The 19,343-nt window shown below is 40.0% G+C and overlaps 1 protein-coding gene across 11 annotated transcripts in view; it reads left to right on the forward strand.

Annotated features, from left to right (window-relative positions):
* The window catches only part of NEK10 (NIMA related kinase 10), a 228,214-nt gene that overhangs the window by 21,635 nt on the left and 187,236 nt on the right, over positions 1-19,343 (forward strand). For 9 of the 11 annotated variants that reach the window (XR_005376940.1, XM_038570673.1, XM_038570664.1 and 6 more), the window contains exons 4-6: positions 3,529-3,659; positions 5,396-5,494; positions 16,801-16,885. Coding sequence is in view for 9 of the 11 variants with exons in the window: in XM_038570673.1 (XP_038426601.1) it covers positions 3,529-3,659; positions 5,396-5,494; positions 16,801-16,885 (315 nt within the window). In the remaining 2 variants the exon portion in view is untranslated. Of the gene's footprint in view, positions 1-3,528; positions 3,660-5,395; positions 5,495-16,800; positions 16,886-19,343 lie in introns of those variants that run through there. The other 2 variants (XM_038570671.1, XM_038570672.1) reach the window with 2 other exon arrangements.

Raw genomic sequence — 19,343 nt, forward strand, 5'->3', positions numbered from 1 at the left:
GCTAAAAACACAAAGATAGACAGATGTAATGCTGTCCTTAGGGTGGCCATATTCAAAGGGAAGAGGCTGATATGTAAACTAGACATTGTACCAGTATGGTAAATGCTATAGGAGAGTTCATTCTAGTAATGGCACTAGGGAGGGAGTGAACAGCTCTGCTGGGAAGGCTGGGGCAGGTGCTTACCAGGAGGCTGTTTGAGCTGAGCCCTGAAATGTGATCAGGAGTCACAGTCTGCAGCACATGCCCAGGCATGGAGTGGTCAAACACTACAGTGGTTTCTGGGACAAGTGACCAATTAAATGCAGCCAGAACTTGGGGCACAGTTTTATATTTACCTGACCTATTTTGCTTATTCATTTATTTATTTATATTATATGGACTTGTGGATTCTTATTTTAGTCTGTGTTGGATCTATTATCAAATACTGCATAGCAAATCATTCTAAAACTTAGTGGTTTAATGCAACAATGATCATTTACTGTCTCTCACCCATGTTGTGGGTCATGAATTCAGTTTGCCTGGATAGTTCCAGTCCAGGTCTCTGATGGGTTGCTGCTAGGTGCTGTGATCCTCTCACACTGACTGGGGACTGGCAAGTGGGTGCTGTTTGTAGGTGGGAGGCCTCTCCACAGGGTTGTTTGTCCTCACCACATGGAGTCTGGGGATTCCCTCAGAACTAGCCACCCTACATGTTTAAAGAAACAATTTAGTCCTTTCAAATATTATGCAAAGAAATGATGCTGGACTGGAAGACAGTATCAGAACACAGGGAGACAAGACAGATTTTCATCTCTGTATGAAGAAAACCTTGGGCAAGACGGGAACTCTGTGAAAAGCAAGAGGGCTGACTCAGGATAGTGTTTCTCATCACTAGAGATACATACATAGCTGGTAGAGGACTGAGAATGTTGGAGAGGGAGGCAGGTTGTCTAGATTTGAATACAAGCTCTGCCCCTTGCACTATGTGACCGTGGGGCAAGTCACTTAGCTCCTCTGTACCTTAGTTTTCTCATTTATAAAATAGTATTTATCTCATAGAGTTGTTATGAGGATTAAATATATTTAATACTCACAAAGCACTTAGAATAGTGCCTGCCATATGGTGATCACCATGTAAGTATCATCTACAGTGATGGTGGTCATGAGGATGAATGATGGTTGGGTTTTGTGCCTTTTGAAGAGGTTTTCAAATCCAAGTGCCTTTAAGTCCATCAGTTGTGGGAAAGGACAGGACATACCTTAAAATTATCTATGTCAATTTGTGTTATGGTATATTTATTACGTCCAAAGTCTCAGAAGTTGGGTTGACAAGAATAATCTGTCAGTGTAGTATACTTTAAAAGAACTAATGGCTTAATGTGAAGAAATCTGTAAGGGGTGGCTCATGTGGATACCTTGATTGTGACAATACCAGGTGGAGAGCCATGTCACACAGATTTTATTGGACCTCCTTCTACAGTAGATGATGAAGAATACAGAGAACCTGAGGAATTGAGGAGACAAGGGAAAAGGCTCTGGGTTTTGGACTCTGAAGAGGGCTGGTTGCTTCAAGGTTCCTACTATTAAGTTCGTGGTCTTTGCAATTATAGCTGTCAAGTCCATCTTTCTACTGAGTTTCCATGAGTTGATTCCCAATTCTGGCTGCTTATTCTCCCGACAGAGGGAATGGCCACAAACTGACAGTTTTCTACCCATTTTCCCTAAGTGGAATGAGCTATTTTCTCTGTGCTGGCTACCTTCCCTCTTGTGATCAATATTCTGGGGGTTGTGGTAATGGCAGGGGGTTTGAAATACCTTGGACCTGGAAAATCCACTTTCTGTTTGCTACCTAGTGTGTTTCTTGTGTAACATAGGAACATTTGCTCATTGCTGTGACTTCATGGTCAATATAATTTAGGTTATATTCAGGAGTTATCTAATTTGTAAGGACACATTTTATTTGGTTAGCAAGTTTATCTGTACAATGGGAATAATCATGAGGATTAAGAGTATAAAGCACTTGGACACTATGCCAGGCACATAGCAAGTGCTTTATAAATACTAACTCATTTAGTTTTCATAATAACTCTGCCTCCAATTATTATTATTATTATTATTATTATTATTATTATTATTTCCATTTTGATGATGTGGAAACTAATGCACAGGGAGATCAGTAACGTTTCCAAGATCATGTAGCTACGTACTGGTAGTTTTAAATCAAGGCACCTGGCCTAGAGTTTATTCTCTTAGCCAGGAAGCCTTACTCTCTTAAGTGCTCATGGCCCTTTGTCTTGTGGTGTTTGGATTGATTGGCCCACTATTCTGAGATAGAAAGATAGTTTAACAGGATGAAAGATTTATTATTAATGTTTTGAGAATTCAACTGTAGCTGGCATATGATGAAGGATTTTTTTTTTTTTTGCTAGCCATAAAACAATGTCTTTATTATAATGTGTCTTTCTATAAGCTGATTGCCTAAAGGGAAGTCAAATATACTTTTTTTGGATAAGGCAATGATGAATGAGGTCTTTATGTGAATTTGTGTCACATGTTTTTGTGGAATAATATATGTATAACATATAGTAGCTTCATTTAATAATTATAAATATAATTTAAAAAAGTGGATCCTTTATTTTTTTATATTATGTTTTACTTACCTTATCTGTAATAGTTTCACTAATTATAGAATAACCTTCATTTGTACTTTGGAAACAATAGGGTATTTGCACTATACTCAGTTTACCATGGTACAAAAAATAATTCTCAGGGTTATCCCAATTATAGGTAGATATTGGTAAGTTAAACTGTTTTAATACTGATAACTTATAATTTATTGTATAGATAATTACCAGTTCATATTGTAAATGGAAGACATACTCGAGTTGTTACGGTTAATTTAAGCAATTTTTTTCTTTTTTTTTAAGCAAATTTTTACTTTTCTTGTGGTGAGTTCATGACTTTTATAAATATGGTTGACTAGTCAGGATGTTCAGACTGATTAAAAGGGATAGAATCTTCTTTACCTTTATATCTCTAACACCTGGCAAGCAGTGTGTATGATTTACAAATGTTGAAGAATGAATGATGACTTATTATCAGTTTGGGGTTTCACGCTGTACCAGAGAGTTCTAGCTGAACCTGGAATCTCTCCATTCTGATGGCACATTTGAATCACCGAAGAAGCTTCAAAAACTCCTAAGGCCTAGACCAGACTATGTTCAAAGTACTTCTCATATTGAGCTGCCATTATAATCAAGGGAGACTGAAAATACATGAATAACTGTAAGATATGGCAGATGGTGTTGCAAGCTATGAAGAAAAGTAAAGCAGCATAAGGTAGAGAGAATAAATGTTTAAGTCAAAAATGTTTAAATCTTAGAAAACTATATTTGGTTTGGCTATCATGTTAATTAATTGGTTTGGGAAACAAAAACACCTCATTTTCTTTATCTGGCCTCCAACTACCTCCCTCCCCCCATTTTGTTACTTGTCTTATCCTGTGTTGAATTGTTATCCTCAGGGGTTTTATGCTTCTATTTCTATAGCTTCCAGCCATTAACTTCGATAGTGCCCAAAATAGCATGACGAAGTCCGAGCATGTCATCAAGGTGGGTGGACATAGAACCCGAGGTCAGTGGCATGAGTCCACAGAAGCTGTTGAACTTGAAAATTTTAGGTAAGAATCTGGTATCTCCTTTGCCCTCAGCAACCTATTCTAATTAGCCCAAAACTTGGTTGGTCACAGTAACTAAAATTTAAATTTGTTTCAAAATTTACCATGGGGATTCTTAACTTAATACTTATAGCTAGTGTTTAAATCATTCCCGAAATAGTGTGTAAATACAGCTTGATGGCTGCAGGTGGAACCGACCTGGGGATTTCAGGACACCTTGCTGAGATACCTTTGGCACTTGTTCCATGAGGAAGTGGTTCCAGGTTATTGACCTGGCTGATTCCAGGCTTTGTCTTAATGTTTTGGTCTGCTCATACCTTGCCAGCCGTGAGGAGGCCTAAAAGAAGCATTTGCACTAAACAGATATGGTGGCTAAGGATTGTGGTTGACAAAGCAACTGAGGTTTTCAGTTGAAGGGATTGCACCTCACCTTTCACATGGAAACCCTCAATTCAGGTTCATCTCTCCTGTCGCCATTTAGACCTCCTAGAAGTGGCACATTCTTGTGGGCCACTCCCCTTCCAGGAACGTTCTCTCAGGTTTACCATGTACTGACTGACGTCATTTGGTACTAAGTACCATGTAAATAATGAATGGCGTGAAATATCAAGATGAATATTCTAGGATGATCGTTTGTTTATTTGGCCTAGATTTTGTCTTCCTGTCATTTTATGACAATGAATTTGATAGTCCACAAAAGTCACATGATGTGACATGGTGTATATTTAGTGAGGAACACTAAATTCTTTAAAAATTCTTACCTATTCAGTCTACTAGTGTCCATGTACTAAGATTGCATTACAGCCCTCAGCTGGAAGGGGTAGGGATGTGCTGTCCAGTGACATCTGAAAGATTGCAAAAGCAGCACAATACAAATGACAATATAAGGTCATAGAACTTGCCTTTGAGGTGATATGTTCATGTAATTCTAGCTTATTTGACCTGGTCTTAAAATTGGTCTTTTTAATATGCACAAAAATAGTACATCATATATTTTATAATGATAAATATAATGCACCATTTTGTGCATTTATCTCTTATCTTCTCCCAATTTTAAAGTGGAATGTTTTACAGTATTTATAACCTCTTTAATTAGCTATAATATCAGAAGAAAGAAGCTAAAGATGGGATACCTCCAGACTTTGTTAAACACATACACACACATACTCTCTCACACATACACACACATACTCTCTCACACATACACACACACACACACACACACACACACACACATAACATGCAAACAATCAGCAACCACAGAAATGTTCACAGTTGAAGGGGTTTAGCTTGTGTTTAATAAATCCATATTACCTACAAGGAAATACATACAATTAGCACTGGTGTTAATAGTTACAGCAGTTGGTGGGTTTGTGGGTCGATAAAAGAAGAGGGAATTGTTTACTGCCTCATGCACGGTATCTAGATAATGTGCTCTCATCATTCTTTCTCTTTCTATCCCCCTTTCCCCCGTCTGAACAAGTTCAGCTATGAAGCGTTTATGAGGAATAAGATGGTGAAATGAAGTATATATGCTCGATTGTAATCTTTATTATTAACTTTATAATTGATTTTCTAGTTCTTCTTTTAACAGTTGATATGTGCCTTTAGTTTTATGTTAAATCCGGAGAATCTTTCAATAGCTGCATGAATACAAGTGTTCTCTGCCTGCATTGGGAACTTTGAGGCAGCCTAAATAATTTCTATTACAAAATGCTTTTCTGTTTTTTCCATCTCAGTATAAACTACAAGAATGAGAGAAACTTCAGCAAACATCCCCAGCATAAACTATTTCAGGAGATCTTTACAGCCTTGGTGAAAAATAGACTCATCTGCAGGTAAGATCACCCCAGAAAAGACCAACAATTTACCCAAGAATGGCATATCTTGTATGTCTTATTTCTAGCATATGGTTTGAAGCAGTTTATGAGATTGAACACAACATACTTAAAGGATAAAATAGAGTAAATATCATTTAGAAGGAGGCAAATGACTAGGCATTGCAGTCAAGTCTCATTTAAATCACTCTGGTTAAGTACTGCATTTAGCCAAATATTATGATAGATAAAGTAAAATGGGAAAACACCCATGTTATACTGTTTTTCTTATTATTCTTTTTAAAAATATTTATTTATTAATGAGAGACAGAGAGAGAAAGAGAGGCAGGGACACAGGCAGAGGGAGAAGCAGGCTCCATGCAGGGAGCCGGATGTGGGACTCGATCCCAGGTCTCCAGGATCACACCCTGGGCTAAAGGCGGCACTAAACCGCTGAGCCACCCGGCTACCCTTTTCTTATTATTCTTACTTTAAATTTGGATACTCAGAAGGAGTTTATTGCCAGCGTCCTTATGAAACAGACGTTGGGTAAATCAATGACCAACATCCTCATGGCACATTTTTGTGGTTGATACAGGACTAATTAAATGGGCTGCCCCAGCCTTGCCTTGGGAAAGGATGAATGTGTAACCCCCAGGCATGGCCCTATGATGATATTTCTTCTGAGGTACAAATCAAATGTTCTCTCCATGGCTCTTCTTGTCTTAACACAGATGCAATGTTGGGACTGTAGAGAAGGATTAGCAAGGCCTCTAGATTCTGTCTCACAAACATCAGGGGTTTTCAGTGAGCCATTGACTAGAGGTAGATGCAGTCAAGGCTGAATTTTCTATTCATTTGGGCCGCTTGAAGTGAGAGCTGGTCATGCAGTTGCCTAATATGAAGGTGGCTCCCAACATTGTGTCATGGTGGGTCTTGCCTTCTACCCTTACCTGGAGGCCCAGGCTCTCTCTCCCAAGCATCCGCTGAAAAGAGGCCTGTAAAGAACCTTTACTCTACCTTTACTTTCTTTGGGACTTGATTGAGATATCTGAATTCTGCCCCAGTGAGATGGGAAAAAAATCACTCCTATTCTGGAAAATAGGAGAAGTATTAATAATTTAATGCCTTGACCGAAATAAAACTCTGACTTGGTCCAGTGCAATAACTGACTTTAAGTAGAATAATATCCTGGTGGGTCCTCCATGATGAATCAGTTGCTAAAAATAGCTAAGTGATGGTCTTATGATTTGATCACTTGAAGGGGGTTATTTAATATTATGTTATTTAAGTATTGGACACTGGCTGCCAAATACATTGGTTTGGTGTAAAGCAATCCAGGATTGGGACTGCATCTGTTATGCCTTTGTACTTGATTCAGGCGGAGGATTATTAGACTGGCTTAGATGATACATATAAGCCTATACATATAGACTGGCTTAGATGATACTTTATCATGGTTATGGAATTGGTTCCCTGTTCAGTTCTTGACAGTATACTCAAAGGTTGTTGAAAGATTAATGAATTTGGGGCACCTGGGTTGCTCAGTGGTTGAGTGCCTTTGGCGCGGGTTGTGATCTTTGGGTCCTGAGATTGAGTCCCATATCAGGCTCCCTGTAGGGAATCTGCTTCTTCCTCTGTCTATGTCTCTGCCTTTTTCTCTGTGTCTCTCATGAATACATAAGTAAAATCTTAAAAAAAATGAAAGAAAGATTAATGAATTCTACAAAAGACCTAGGGTTGTCCTGGACTGTTTTCTTCTTGAGCTTGAACAGAGTAGAACAATGGTTAGTAGCAGAATAATTATGCCTGAAATGGTATTAGGAAATGACATTCTTTAATTTGTTTTGAAGATAGCCATCATGGACTCTTCAAGGGATGTCCGATAGACTATTTATCAGGTCAATACTTTAAGGAAGGAAGAATAATTCCTGTATTAAAGATGTGAGAGATGTTGCTGTGTCCCCAGTATGAGGGCACTAGATGCAGAAATTGTTAGGGAAACTAATTGGGCAAGGGTTGGCATTGAACAGTTGAAAATATCTTAACAATTCTGAAGTTAAGAAATCTCTTGTCAGAACCTTTTCAATTTCTTAGTGATTAATGAGACATCTTAGATTGGATGGAATTACTGGCTTGCAACATGAGTAGTCCCTGGAAATCTTCAAACTAGGAAGAGATGATTATAGATCTGTTTTGCTTTCATAGTATGAGAAAGAATTTAGGAATGTTGAACATCAAGGGCATCCTTTTATGTCATCCTCTGGCTGCTGACAGATAGTTACGTTCAGTTCTATTCTAAAAGCAGGGTTGGGTCAAAGATGGCTTAAGTGTAAAGGTCTTCCATTGTTTCTCACCCCATATGACCTTGCTAAAATAGCCAGAATGGCCTTTCCTCCCCTTTTCCCTCTAAATTCAGACTTACAGAAGAATTACATCTAAGGGACATTTCTGGTATAGCTTCCTATTCTAATTCTTTGCAAACATCAGATTTAATGTTGGCTGGAAAATTTGGATTAAATTCAATAAGTAAAATTTTGGATATCTACTATGTGCAAGAAAGAGAGGGAACACACAGTGGGAAGGAAGAGAGGGTAGAAATACAAAGATGCATAGGACATGTGATCCCTTTCTTCAGCATCTACTTTGGCCAGCAAAAGAGTTGCCCACTATTTTAGTACAAGGGAAAATATGGTGGTTAGAAACTACTTATATCATGACAACTAAAGACTGGTGGAGGTTGAGGGACTGTGGACTTTGGTCCAATTCAGGTTGTAGACAAGATTGGACATATTCAGGATGCTAAGCAACTCAATTTTACCCTGAGGATATGGCTGATTGGGAACTTTGTCTCATGTGTGGAGTGTGAGCCCTTCCAGCTCCTCTGTCAGTTTATGTCTGAGTGATGCTGTTTTTGTTCTATTTCATTCTCCCCAACTGCAGTCTTCCTCTAAACCACACTTCTGGATACCTCCTTTCTGGGTGCTTTTCCTAAGACTGACCTGTGATTACTCCCTTGTTCTCAGAAATGAAATCGCCAGGTGGCCATCTGAAATGAGACAGGACTTGTTAATCCAGGGTCAGATAAGGTTATGCTGTAAGCACTGCCTCACAGTAGATCTCAAAGGGCAAGTGAAAGTATCGTGTCTGAAGCTGAGGTTACTCCTGGTTACATGTGGTCCTAAGTCTTGCTGTGTGGCAGAGTATGGAAGCGAATTTTGGCCTTCCAGCTTTTCTTTCTGCCATAACATCATTTGCCTATAGGAGAGTCTACTATTAGAAGATAAACGCACCTCCTCTCCATTTCATCTGCCTACCCAGGAAAGTACAAAGGGTGCTTGGTATACAAGATTGGGTTGTTACCAAGTTGTATAGGGAAGTAAAAGTTGTCACAAACTTGACACATCTTCTAATTAAGGATATGACCTCTACTCAGATATCTCTTCCCAGTATCTGTTCCTCTGAGCTCCCTCTTTGTTGGTCCATTCCTTGCTGATTTCCAGACATTGTGCAGATCCTATAACACAGTGCAAATATAACATGATATACTTGTGAAATGAGCTTGCAAATCTGGCTAACGATGTAGAATTTCCTGAAGATACTAAAAGTGATGGTGCTGAACTATTGGAACCAGAAGTGATGAGGCACTGGCAGAATGAGATCAATGATAATTGAAGAAGAGGCTATTAACCAGGACAATGACAAAGTAGGACTTCAAAAAAAGCACTTTTGGACCAGCAAAGGTTAGGAGAGGCCTTTAGGAAAAATTGATGACTCTTTCTAATATATGGCAAAACTGAACCTCTTTATGCTGCAAAAGTCTAAAATGAATTCAAGGATGCTGGATCATGTTTATGATTGCCCCAAACATCAGAATCCATCCTTGCTTTGTTTACTTATCAGGGCAGAGTTGTAATTATAACTTAAATTTTGTTAAATGTAAAATAAAGTAGATCTTAGTTTCATAGTGTATATTTTAAGATCATGTTTTCATTAAATCCTATTACTGCCTATTTAATATGAAATTTGTTGTTATTTAAAGTCAGTTCACTTAACTGGTCTCTTCCTGGTATGATTATCCTACAATTGCTAGGATATCCTCTCTTCCCCTGCTTGTAACTTTTGGAGAGATAAGTATATAAGGTTTTCAAATTTCAGTTAAAAGAGAACCACCTGATCCATTTAGCATGACCTTTTTGGTCTAAAAATATAATCACTTTTCTAATAAGAACAAGTTGGTCTCCTTATTATCTTACATCCCATTTTTGGAAATATCTACTATAAATGTGGCATATCTTGGAAATGGATCTGTAGAAGTCAAGATTGGGAAGATATTTATTTATATTCCACACAAAAGCTTAAGAACTGCTTGAGATAGGAGGTGCCTGAGTGGTGCAGTTAGTTAGGCATCTGATTCTTGGTTTTGGCTCAGGTCTGATCTTAGGGTTGTGAGATCAGGCCCTGCATTGGGCTCAGTACAGAGTCAGCTTGAGTTTCTTCTCCCTCTGCCTCTCCCCATCCTCTTAAATACATATATATATTTAATTTTTTTTTTTTTTAAAGAATCTCTTGAGACAGGGAATAGCTTCTGGCCAGAGCCTTAACAATTAGGAAATGCTATTCAAAGTGTCCTGGGGACTTCACAGGGAATTTCTAACCAAGAGGTCCTTCCTAGTTACTTGTTTACCAGAAGACCTTTGCTGTCCATGTCTAAGCTAGGCTAGGTCATGATGCAAGCTAGGCTAGGTCATGATGCAAGCGACTCTTCTTTGAGCTTTATCTGATCCTCAGCACTGGCACTCCAGACCCTGTCCACAGAGGTGAGAGGAAAGGACCAGAAGTTAGGATACAGAAGCAATCTCTTCAGCTTCTTGATTTAGTTCTTGAAATATACAAAGTTGATGGAGAGATGCTTTTTCTGTGATTTTCTTTCATCAGGTAGCAGACAGGCAAATATGGGCTTTTGAAGATTCCTCCTCACCTAGGAAAAGAGAATTCTGGTCACCTTGGTAAAGTCCTGTCGTCCTCTAATGGCCAGGTTCCCTAAATGCCTGTTCCCTATTGGTTCACAAAGCCCTCTGAGATCGAGCTGTTCTTACTTGGCTTATCTGTTGTTTCCGCCTGTCGTATGCCTTGGGCTCACCAAGGTCAGAGCAAGCCCCTCATTATACCTTGGAGAGTTATTTTCTTTCACCTCTGAACCTCTGCCTATGCTAATTCTCACCTTAAGCCTGCTGCCCCCACCTCTTAGCCTTCCTGGCTGTTCTGGTCTCTCAACTAGCCCTGCCCCACCTCTTCCCTCTCATGGCCCTGGGCTCCTGTTCCTCCCACCATACTCTAGGCTTTGGTGTTTTGTCTCCAACTCAAGCCATCAACACTGGTTTTATAGGGAAGCATAGAGGCTGAGGGTCTTCATGTAGTGGAATTCTCTGCATTAAATTATTGTGAGCACCATAAAAAAATATGTGGATACAGAAAATTATAAAAAATGAAAAATTACCCTTTATACCTCTCTTAGAAATAGCTGAATTAATTCTTGCTATATTTCCTTCTAATCTTTTTTACAATTCTATGCTTTTTTCTTCATTTATATGAGAAATTATTACACACATACAAAACCATATTATGCTTTTATCCAGAGTAAAGTTTTTTAAAAGAGCTGCATCATTGTCTTTTTGTCTTTTTTGTTCTAAGTTTCACAGTCTTAAATGTGGAAAGGAAGAAAATAACCTTCAAGAACCTAGGATTTCACATAATCCTCAAACAAAAAATAAGCAGTCCTGTTCTCCCCATCACCTAACTTGGAATAAATATTTAACTTTTGCATTTTCATTTCTCCTAAAATGTTATTCTCCTCAAACACACACACACACACACACACACAAAAGACATCATCTAATTATAGAGGTAGAATGGACCATGAAGAAAACATCCAGTCCAACTTCATTTGATAGATGCAGTAGCTGAGAGGTTAAGGCCAAGCTCAAGGTCCTCAGGCAGGACTTAACTGGTATTCTTTTCTCCTATGCCTCACTTGTTCCCAGGTTCTTTATTAATCAAAATATATTTAACATTTTCTTTCAATTTTGCACCAGGAAAGTACACTTCAGTTATAATGTTCTCTTTTCCTCTATCTACTACTGCTTCTTGCAAAAATCATTCACTTGGATGTCTAACAGACATGAAATTAAAATGTCTCCACCTTCCCAGGAAAGCATTGCCTGTTCTTGGGCCACATGTAACCACTAACCATTGGAACCAATTAAACGTGGCCAAATCAATAAATGACAGCTTCCATCATCCCTTTATCAGCTTTGCTCTGACGGACTTTACCTTATAAGTTGTATGTAGTTGCTGTCGATTCATCTTTTGTTTTACATATTGATTAATGGACTTTTTCTTCTTTGGAGACCCCGAAGTTGACATACCTTAAATAGTACCTTTGATTTTTCTCACCGAACTTGCCCTCCCTGAACTTTTCTCTTCCTCATCTATTGACCTGGTCCAAGCTGCCACCATTCCTTGCTTGGACAATTACACTAGGATAACTGGGCTCCCAGCTTTGATTGTTGGCTACCTATATTGTTCTCAACACTACTTCCAAAAGGATCCTTTCAAAATCTCTTTTAGATTGTATTAGTTCTTTGCTTAGAGTTTTCTAGTGGTTCTGCAGGGTCCTTATTCTTATTCTACAAAGCCCTTCAGATCTGGCTCTTGCCATCTTTCTGATTTCAACTTCTGTTACTTTGTCTTCTCTCACTTTGCTCTAGCCCCATGAGCTTCCTTGCTATTCCTTGCACAAACAACCACACTCTTGTTCAGGGACTATATATATATATATATATATATATATATATATATATATATATATATCTTCTGCTATTCTGACCTAGATTCACTCTTCAATTCACTTGAATGCTAATTTTATCAGAGAATCCTTCTCTGACTGCCCTAAAGTAGTATCCCCTAGACTCCTTAAACTCTTAATCTTTGTTGTCCCACATTGTATACCACTTCATATAAATTTTTATTAGTTTCTGTTTATTATTGGCCTTGTCCCTTTAGAAGGTAAGTCCCATGAACACAAGTGCATGGTTTTGTCCTTTGCTGTACCCCTGGGCGTGTAACAGTGCCTGGCTACCAATAAGTGATGAGTAAATATTTGAAAGCATTCTACCTCTGAAACTTCCATCAACTGTGTAGAAGAAACACCTGTAGACAGTCCTTTCTGCTCAATATCTCCCTGACTTTAGGACCAGTAATGACCCATTGGATGGACTTCTGGTTGGGCACCTATTTGGGGCTGGATTTAGTGGGCAACTCAGAGGAAGAATAAAGACCCACAAGGAATAGTAGAACAAGTCAATAAAGATTTCTTGAATATTCATCCGTAATTAATTTTTTCACACACATTCTTTTTTCTTCTAAGTTTTACCATGTCTATTTTGATGTGAATTTTACTTTTCTAGTATTTACCCCACCCCCCCCAACAACAACAACACAGGGCTCTGTTTTATGAATTTGTGATAATATTTATTTTGAAACAGCTTGAATTTCTTCACTCTTAAATTTTGAGTCAAAGGCAGAGGTTTTGTTGTTGTCTTGTGTGTTAATGAAAAGGGAAATTTAAGTTACACCCCACCATGAAGATACTACTTATTCTGAGTGAGAACCAGAGCGAAGCATGGTACAAATGAGGTCTAGGGTGAACCTCTGGTGTGTGTCAGCCCCTGGATTCAGCTAACATCAGACCGTTTGGCTGGCTTGTTGATCTTGGTACTTGCAGGTTTATGATGCAATACCACAGTCCCATGACTGATTTTTATGTGGAGCCCTCACATCATATATTGGTTTCTTTCAAGAAGGTGAAACCCTAATTACCCCTCTTTTCAATGATTGTATGGCCAGTGCCGTTTTTCCTTCCCTTTTTGTATCGATAGCAGAAAGTGACATGTGATGCTGAAAGCCATGTGGCAGGTGGTCATGGACAAAGGCCGTGGGAGCTGATCACGCTGTCATGTATTAATAGTCCTGCTAAAGAAGTGGCAAAAGTTCAGTCACAAGAGGGGATAAATATTTGCCTGCTCATGAATCCGCTGCTGTGTGGCGGTTATATTGGGACATATCCTCCAGGGAAACAGTATCTTTGCAGACAGACAACTTTTTCAGAGCTGTCTCAGAGGACCCCCGGCTGCTCAACATTCCTGATTCCATAGTAAATGTGTTGGAGAGTCATTGTCTCCCTAGTCACCCCTGCCTGGGGGACCTGGAGTGGGGGTGGGCTGGGAAGGGATTGAAGGAGCACAGAACTCAGCCCCCGGTTCTACTCTCATATGCAGTCTTGGGCCAGTCACACAGCTCCTTAGGGCTGTAGTCACTGACTCAGTAGAACGAGGGCACCTGTCTTTACAATTGGTCACTATTTTTCTCTACAATTCTCTGGTTGCACTAAGTTGTGTGTTTCCTAGTCCCCCAACTCTTGGCAAACAGAGATATATATCATCTTACAGAACACGCCATTCTTCTTGAATACCAGAGCTCCATCCCATGTGCTGTGTCCTGGTGGGGGGTTAAGGGCTGGGAGCCAAGAAAGGAACAACTGCTCCTCCAGAGGTCGGTGCTCAGAGAAAAGTCAGAGGACTCAGACACCAGGAATTCTATTTACATTTACAACAGCCGAGGCCAGAATCACGTAGAAATATTAATAGCCTTGGGATTTGGTCCCAAAATTGCAAAACAAAAAATGCCATTTGCCTGGAACAGAACTTTTAACACGGACTTTTCTGGAACTCTTCATTTATTTGTATTCCTTTAATAATAATAATTTTAAGAAGCCTATTCTGGAATTTTTTTCTTTTCTTTTTTAGAGGAGGGGGAAGGAAATAGAAGAAAACTTTTCGTATTTATTTTAATATGAAAAACATTGCAAAGGTCATGAACTTTCCCTGTGAAGAGTGTATATAGTTAACAGGAAAAATACCAGTGCACACATATTTGTAGTATGAATCACCTCTTAATATGGCTTTTCCTCTAAATAATGAAAAGCAATCAGCATTAAACCTCATCAGGTTTTTAGCAGCTGTTGCAACTTGATCATTTTTTTCTGTTAGATCTTTGGGATGTCCTATCTTTGCACTACAGTTTAGGCTACGTGCTATCTTTAGCTGACCCCAGCACCTGAAAGGGAAAGCAGTCATGTGCCGTCTCCCTATTTATAAAGATTAAAGGTATTTGGTCTGTAATAGGAGCCTCAGAATAACCACATCCTTACAAATGTTCCCATAGGTGATTGTTTTAAATTCAAGTGTATTTAGAGTTTGCATTATTTTTCCCAACACAAGGAAGTCAAGATGAACTATAGGGTAGCTTCCCAGTGTGGCCTTGGCTAATTCTCCCTGGCTGGAAGCCCTGGTATGGGTTGAGTCCTGCTTTTATTCTTAGAAGAAACTGAGCTTTGCCTCCATAGCAAATGTGTCAGTGTCATGGTGGCTGGGCTGGAGGAGGGCCATGATTTGATGGTAGCTATGGTGGGCAGCTCCTGCCAGGAGTCCTGGTGATGGTAGGAAGAGCAATTCTCAGCCAGTGATACTCTGGGGACGTCCTGCTCAGCGAGGCCTCTGCCAGGGACTCTCATCTATCAGGAGCACTCAGGCATCCCTGAGAATATAACAATATGGGAAAGCATATTTACCAATCTCCCTTTCATGAGCTAAGTCGTAGGGGATGGCAATTGGGAATGGAGTGAAATGGGGTAGAGTGGAAGGTGACATCTCCAGTGACCTTAGATGGTTATCCTGCTTTTGAGGACGGTGGGTCTCATGCACTCAGTTTTGAGATGTGCAGGTTTGGGGACAGAACTGAATTGCTCAGGACCACAAAGGAGACGAAGCTCAAGTCTACCACCAAAGGCTAAGGATGAATATGAGGCAGGCCAGGCAAGGGTTGGCTTGGGACCTCAGCTTAAGCAGATGTTGCACTTGATGGAAGGGCAGATCCTTAAAGTATCCTAACCTTGCTGGATACCTAACCAGCTCGTGGAGGTGGGAGAGGGTGAGAGAAAGTATGTGGATTCCAGTCTGGAATAGCTTTTGTTATCTTCCTCAGTTTTTCTCGGCTATCTATGGAATAGCAGACACTTTTTGTTTGAGGGTTTTGTTAGCATTTGCACCAAGTGCCACTGTCAGACTGAGATGAGGGTGAGATGAGGGTTGCTTGAGATCATGTCCATGCTTGCCTTCCCTTTTCTCCTTCATGCTCCCCACTCCTGGTGGTCTTCCCTGAGGGCATGTCCTCAATCATTCACCTACACACCAACCTTCATCTCAGGCTCTGCTTCTGGGGAAACTGTTTTATGAAAATACTTTATCATGGTGTTTTCCAAACTGTCCGCCAAAGTGCCCTGGAGACTACAGAGAACCCTCAGGGGTGTCATAGAGTCTTCTAAATTTGCAATGAACACAGAGCTACTCAGTATTCATCAGACCCAGTGCAAACTACTCCGGGTACTTTATGATTTCCATATGAAGGTTGTGCTTCCTTCTTTTAAATGATGGCTTGTCTTTCTGAAGCTGGGTTTTTATAGTTGTTATGATAAAAGCAAGTACGATGTGAAAATCAGCTGGAAGAGGAGATGAAGGTGGCATAGTCTCCAATCTGATTACAAGGCTTGAGAATTTGTTGAGTGCACACACAGGTGCACAGCACCCCATTCATAAGTAAATGTGATCAAGAATAAAATAAAAACAGTTTTCTCATAACATGTGTATGAGTTTTTTGAATGGATACTAAGTTATCGGGGCATACATTCTTATTGAAGTTGAATCTAATTTTTTTTTAAGATTTTTTTTAAAGTTTATTTATTCATAGAGACACAGAGAGAGAGAGAGGCAGAGACACAGGCAGAGGGAGAAGCAGGCCCCATGCAGGGAGCCTGATGTGGGACTCGATCCTGGGTCTTCCAGGATCACGCCCTGGGCTGCAGGCGGCATTAAACCACTGTGCCACTGGGGCTACCCCAAAGTTGAACCTAATTACTGGAACTTTTAGCTATTTCTTTTGGTCCGGCACTGCCCTTAGCCAGTAAGGGCACTCGGAGCCAAATAATTTCGGGGCTTCTGATTAATAATGATAAAAAACAGTTTGTATGTATTTTGCACTACAATGGATTAGGTGTCCAGGTACCAACAAACAGTCCTTATTACAGATTAAATTTGAAATAAACTAATGCTATTCCTTTGTATGTTCCTTATTCTCCTTCGTCTTGTGTTGTTCTGTCATTGGCCTTTTAAACATAGACAAACACACTTTCTCTTGTTTTCTTCTTTCAGAGAGTGGGTTCATCGAGCCCCATCTATTCATTTTCTGAGAGTGTTAATCTGTCTGAGACTTCTAATGAGGGATCCATGTTATCAGGTTGGTTGGAAAAAATAAAAATAATTCTTACTTGTTATGAAGACAAGTAAAAAAACTGGGGCCACGTTAACTTTTTTTCTCTCTCACAACTCAAGAGGCTTAAGATTTCGGAGGTATCTCACCTGCTATTTAAAAATATCTGAGAGAAATGACAAAAAGTCTATATATTTATGCTATATTAACTGTGGGATTAAGTAGATGGAACTTTTGGTGTATGTTCTAAACCACTGGCAATTCAGAGCAGTGTAGACTTGGCCACACCTTTTAGTGTGTTCAAGGCTAAGCAGCTGACTGAGTCAAAGTCAGCAGTGACAAGCAGCGGCCTTCTCGGGGGGCTCCAGAGGCAGCCAGTGGAAAGGCAGTGCCTGGTGTTTTAGCATGCTGCAGAGTCCATGCCCTTCCCTACATCTAGCCTCCCACTCTGAGTTAGAGGTGATCAAGGAACCTCCTACTAGTCCCAAATGAGGGTTGCGAGGTCAAGAACCTTTCCCTCCTCTCACTAGTTTTTTTTTAAGGTTTTATTTATTCATGAGAGAGAGAGAGAGAGAGAGAGAGAGAGAGAGACAGGGAGAAGCAGGCTCCATGCAGGGAGCCTGAGGGGGGACTTGATCCCGGGCCTCCAGGATCACAACCTGGGCCAAAGGCAGTGCTAAACCGCTGAGCCATCTGGGCTGCCCCTTCCTCTCACTAGTTAATGGCATGTGCTGTCTCTCGTTAGTGCTTCTTTTTTTTTTTTTTTTTTTTTAATTTTTATTTATTTATGATGGTCACACAGAGAGAGGAGAGAGGCTGAGACACAGGCAGAGAGAGAAGCAGGCTCCATGCACCGGGAGCCCGACGTGGGATTCGATCCTGGGTCTCCAGGATCGTGCCCTGGGCCAAAGGCAGGCACCAAACCGCTGTGCCACCCAGGGATCCCTCGTTAGTGCTTCTTAAACTTTAATGCACTTAGGAATCCCCTGGGAATCTTATAAATGCATATTCTGATTCAGCAGGTATATAGTGAGGCCCAACTTTGCATTTCTAAAAAGCTTCCAGAGGATACCCATGCCTCTAGTCTGTGGCCCATACTTTGCATAGGAAGGACTTAGTGTTTTCAAAGTGAGGCTCTAAAGAAAACTTACCTAACAATTCACCTGGACCTTGAAAATTAGTTCTTCCAGTATGGCTGGTAGATAGCTGCCTCCATAAAGCAGCAGTTCTCAAACTTTTGTGTGCATTAGAAACACATGGAGGACTTAATGATTGCTAGGGCCCATCACCAGTTTCTAATTCACTAGGTTTGTGGAGGGCCTGAAAACCTGCATTTCTAATAAGTTCCCAGGTATTGCTGATGCTGCTTGTCAGGGGACCATGGTGTGAGAACCACTACTCCAAAGCCTCAGGTTTGCTTATTTAGTCATTATTGTTTCTGCTTGCCGGTGTTAAATATCTAGGATGTTCTTATTATTCATACACATACTTCAGTAATTTTCATAGATTTTTTTCCCCAAAAAAGCATCTCCTATTACACTCTGTCCTGATAAGCTACTAGGAACCTCAGACCACTTGGAAGATCTTTTATTTTTGATTTGATTTTATTGATGAATTGTTTGAGTCAGAATGTGTCTCCTTTCATTACTCCAATAATGGTCTTTTTCAAACTTGGCACTTAAAAAAAGTATTTTGGTACTAGTCAGCTATAGAGCCTGCTCTGATTTGAAACTTCTAGGATTCATGGTGGTTCCACATCTTTCCTTTAGAAGAATCACCACTTCCTCATGAGCAGGCTTTGTGCTGTTATCATCCAGGTAGCCCTTTGACTGTGGGCCTCAGGATATAGAAAAGCCAAATGGCTTTCTGTCCTGATTGCTCGAAGTTTTCAGGGAAGACAGTATCCTTTCCCCACTATGACCAGCTTTACAGAACTGTGTTCCATGCATTTCTGAGCTGCTATTTGCAATTCTGTATTGGTCATATCTAATAAGGGTGGGCCATGTGTCCCATTTTGCCTGGATCAGTTCCAGCATGTATTCATTGTTCCCACTTAATTATTAATAGTACCCTCTTTGACTCTCATGCAGGTGGATTGTTAGCGGGAGATCTATTTCTTTGACTTACAGAAAATAACAAAATAGATGTTCTCAGAGATGTTCTGTTTGTTCAGAAAATTGATGACAGTTGTCTCATACTCTGCTGATCTCCATCTAAAGTATTGCCTTTCTTAGTCTAATTCTTGATGGATTGGTACAGGGTTGATTGCTCTGCTCTCTAGGAAAGAGTTCAGTGACCTCTTTGTTTATGGGACTTTGTGACTAAACACGTATTAAATGAAGTCTTTCCCTGATTTCTAGCCTTTCCATAGAAGGGGATTCTCTCTGAATCTCTCCTCCCGGCTTTCTTTCCACAAAGAGGAGCATGTGCGCAGGCAGTTGTTTAACTTCTTGAGTTGCCAAAAATCATTAGCCAAAGTCACAAA

The sequence above is a fragment of the Canis lupus genome, chromosome 23 (genome assembly GCF_011100685.1).
Source record: "Canis lupus familiaris isolate Mischka breed German Shepherd chromosome 23, alternate assembly UU_Cfam_GSD_1.0, whole genome shotgun sequence".
NCBI lineage: Eukaryota > Metazoa > Chordata > Mammalia > Carnivora > Canidae > Canis > Canis lupus.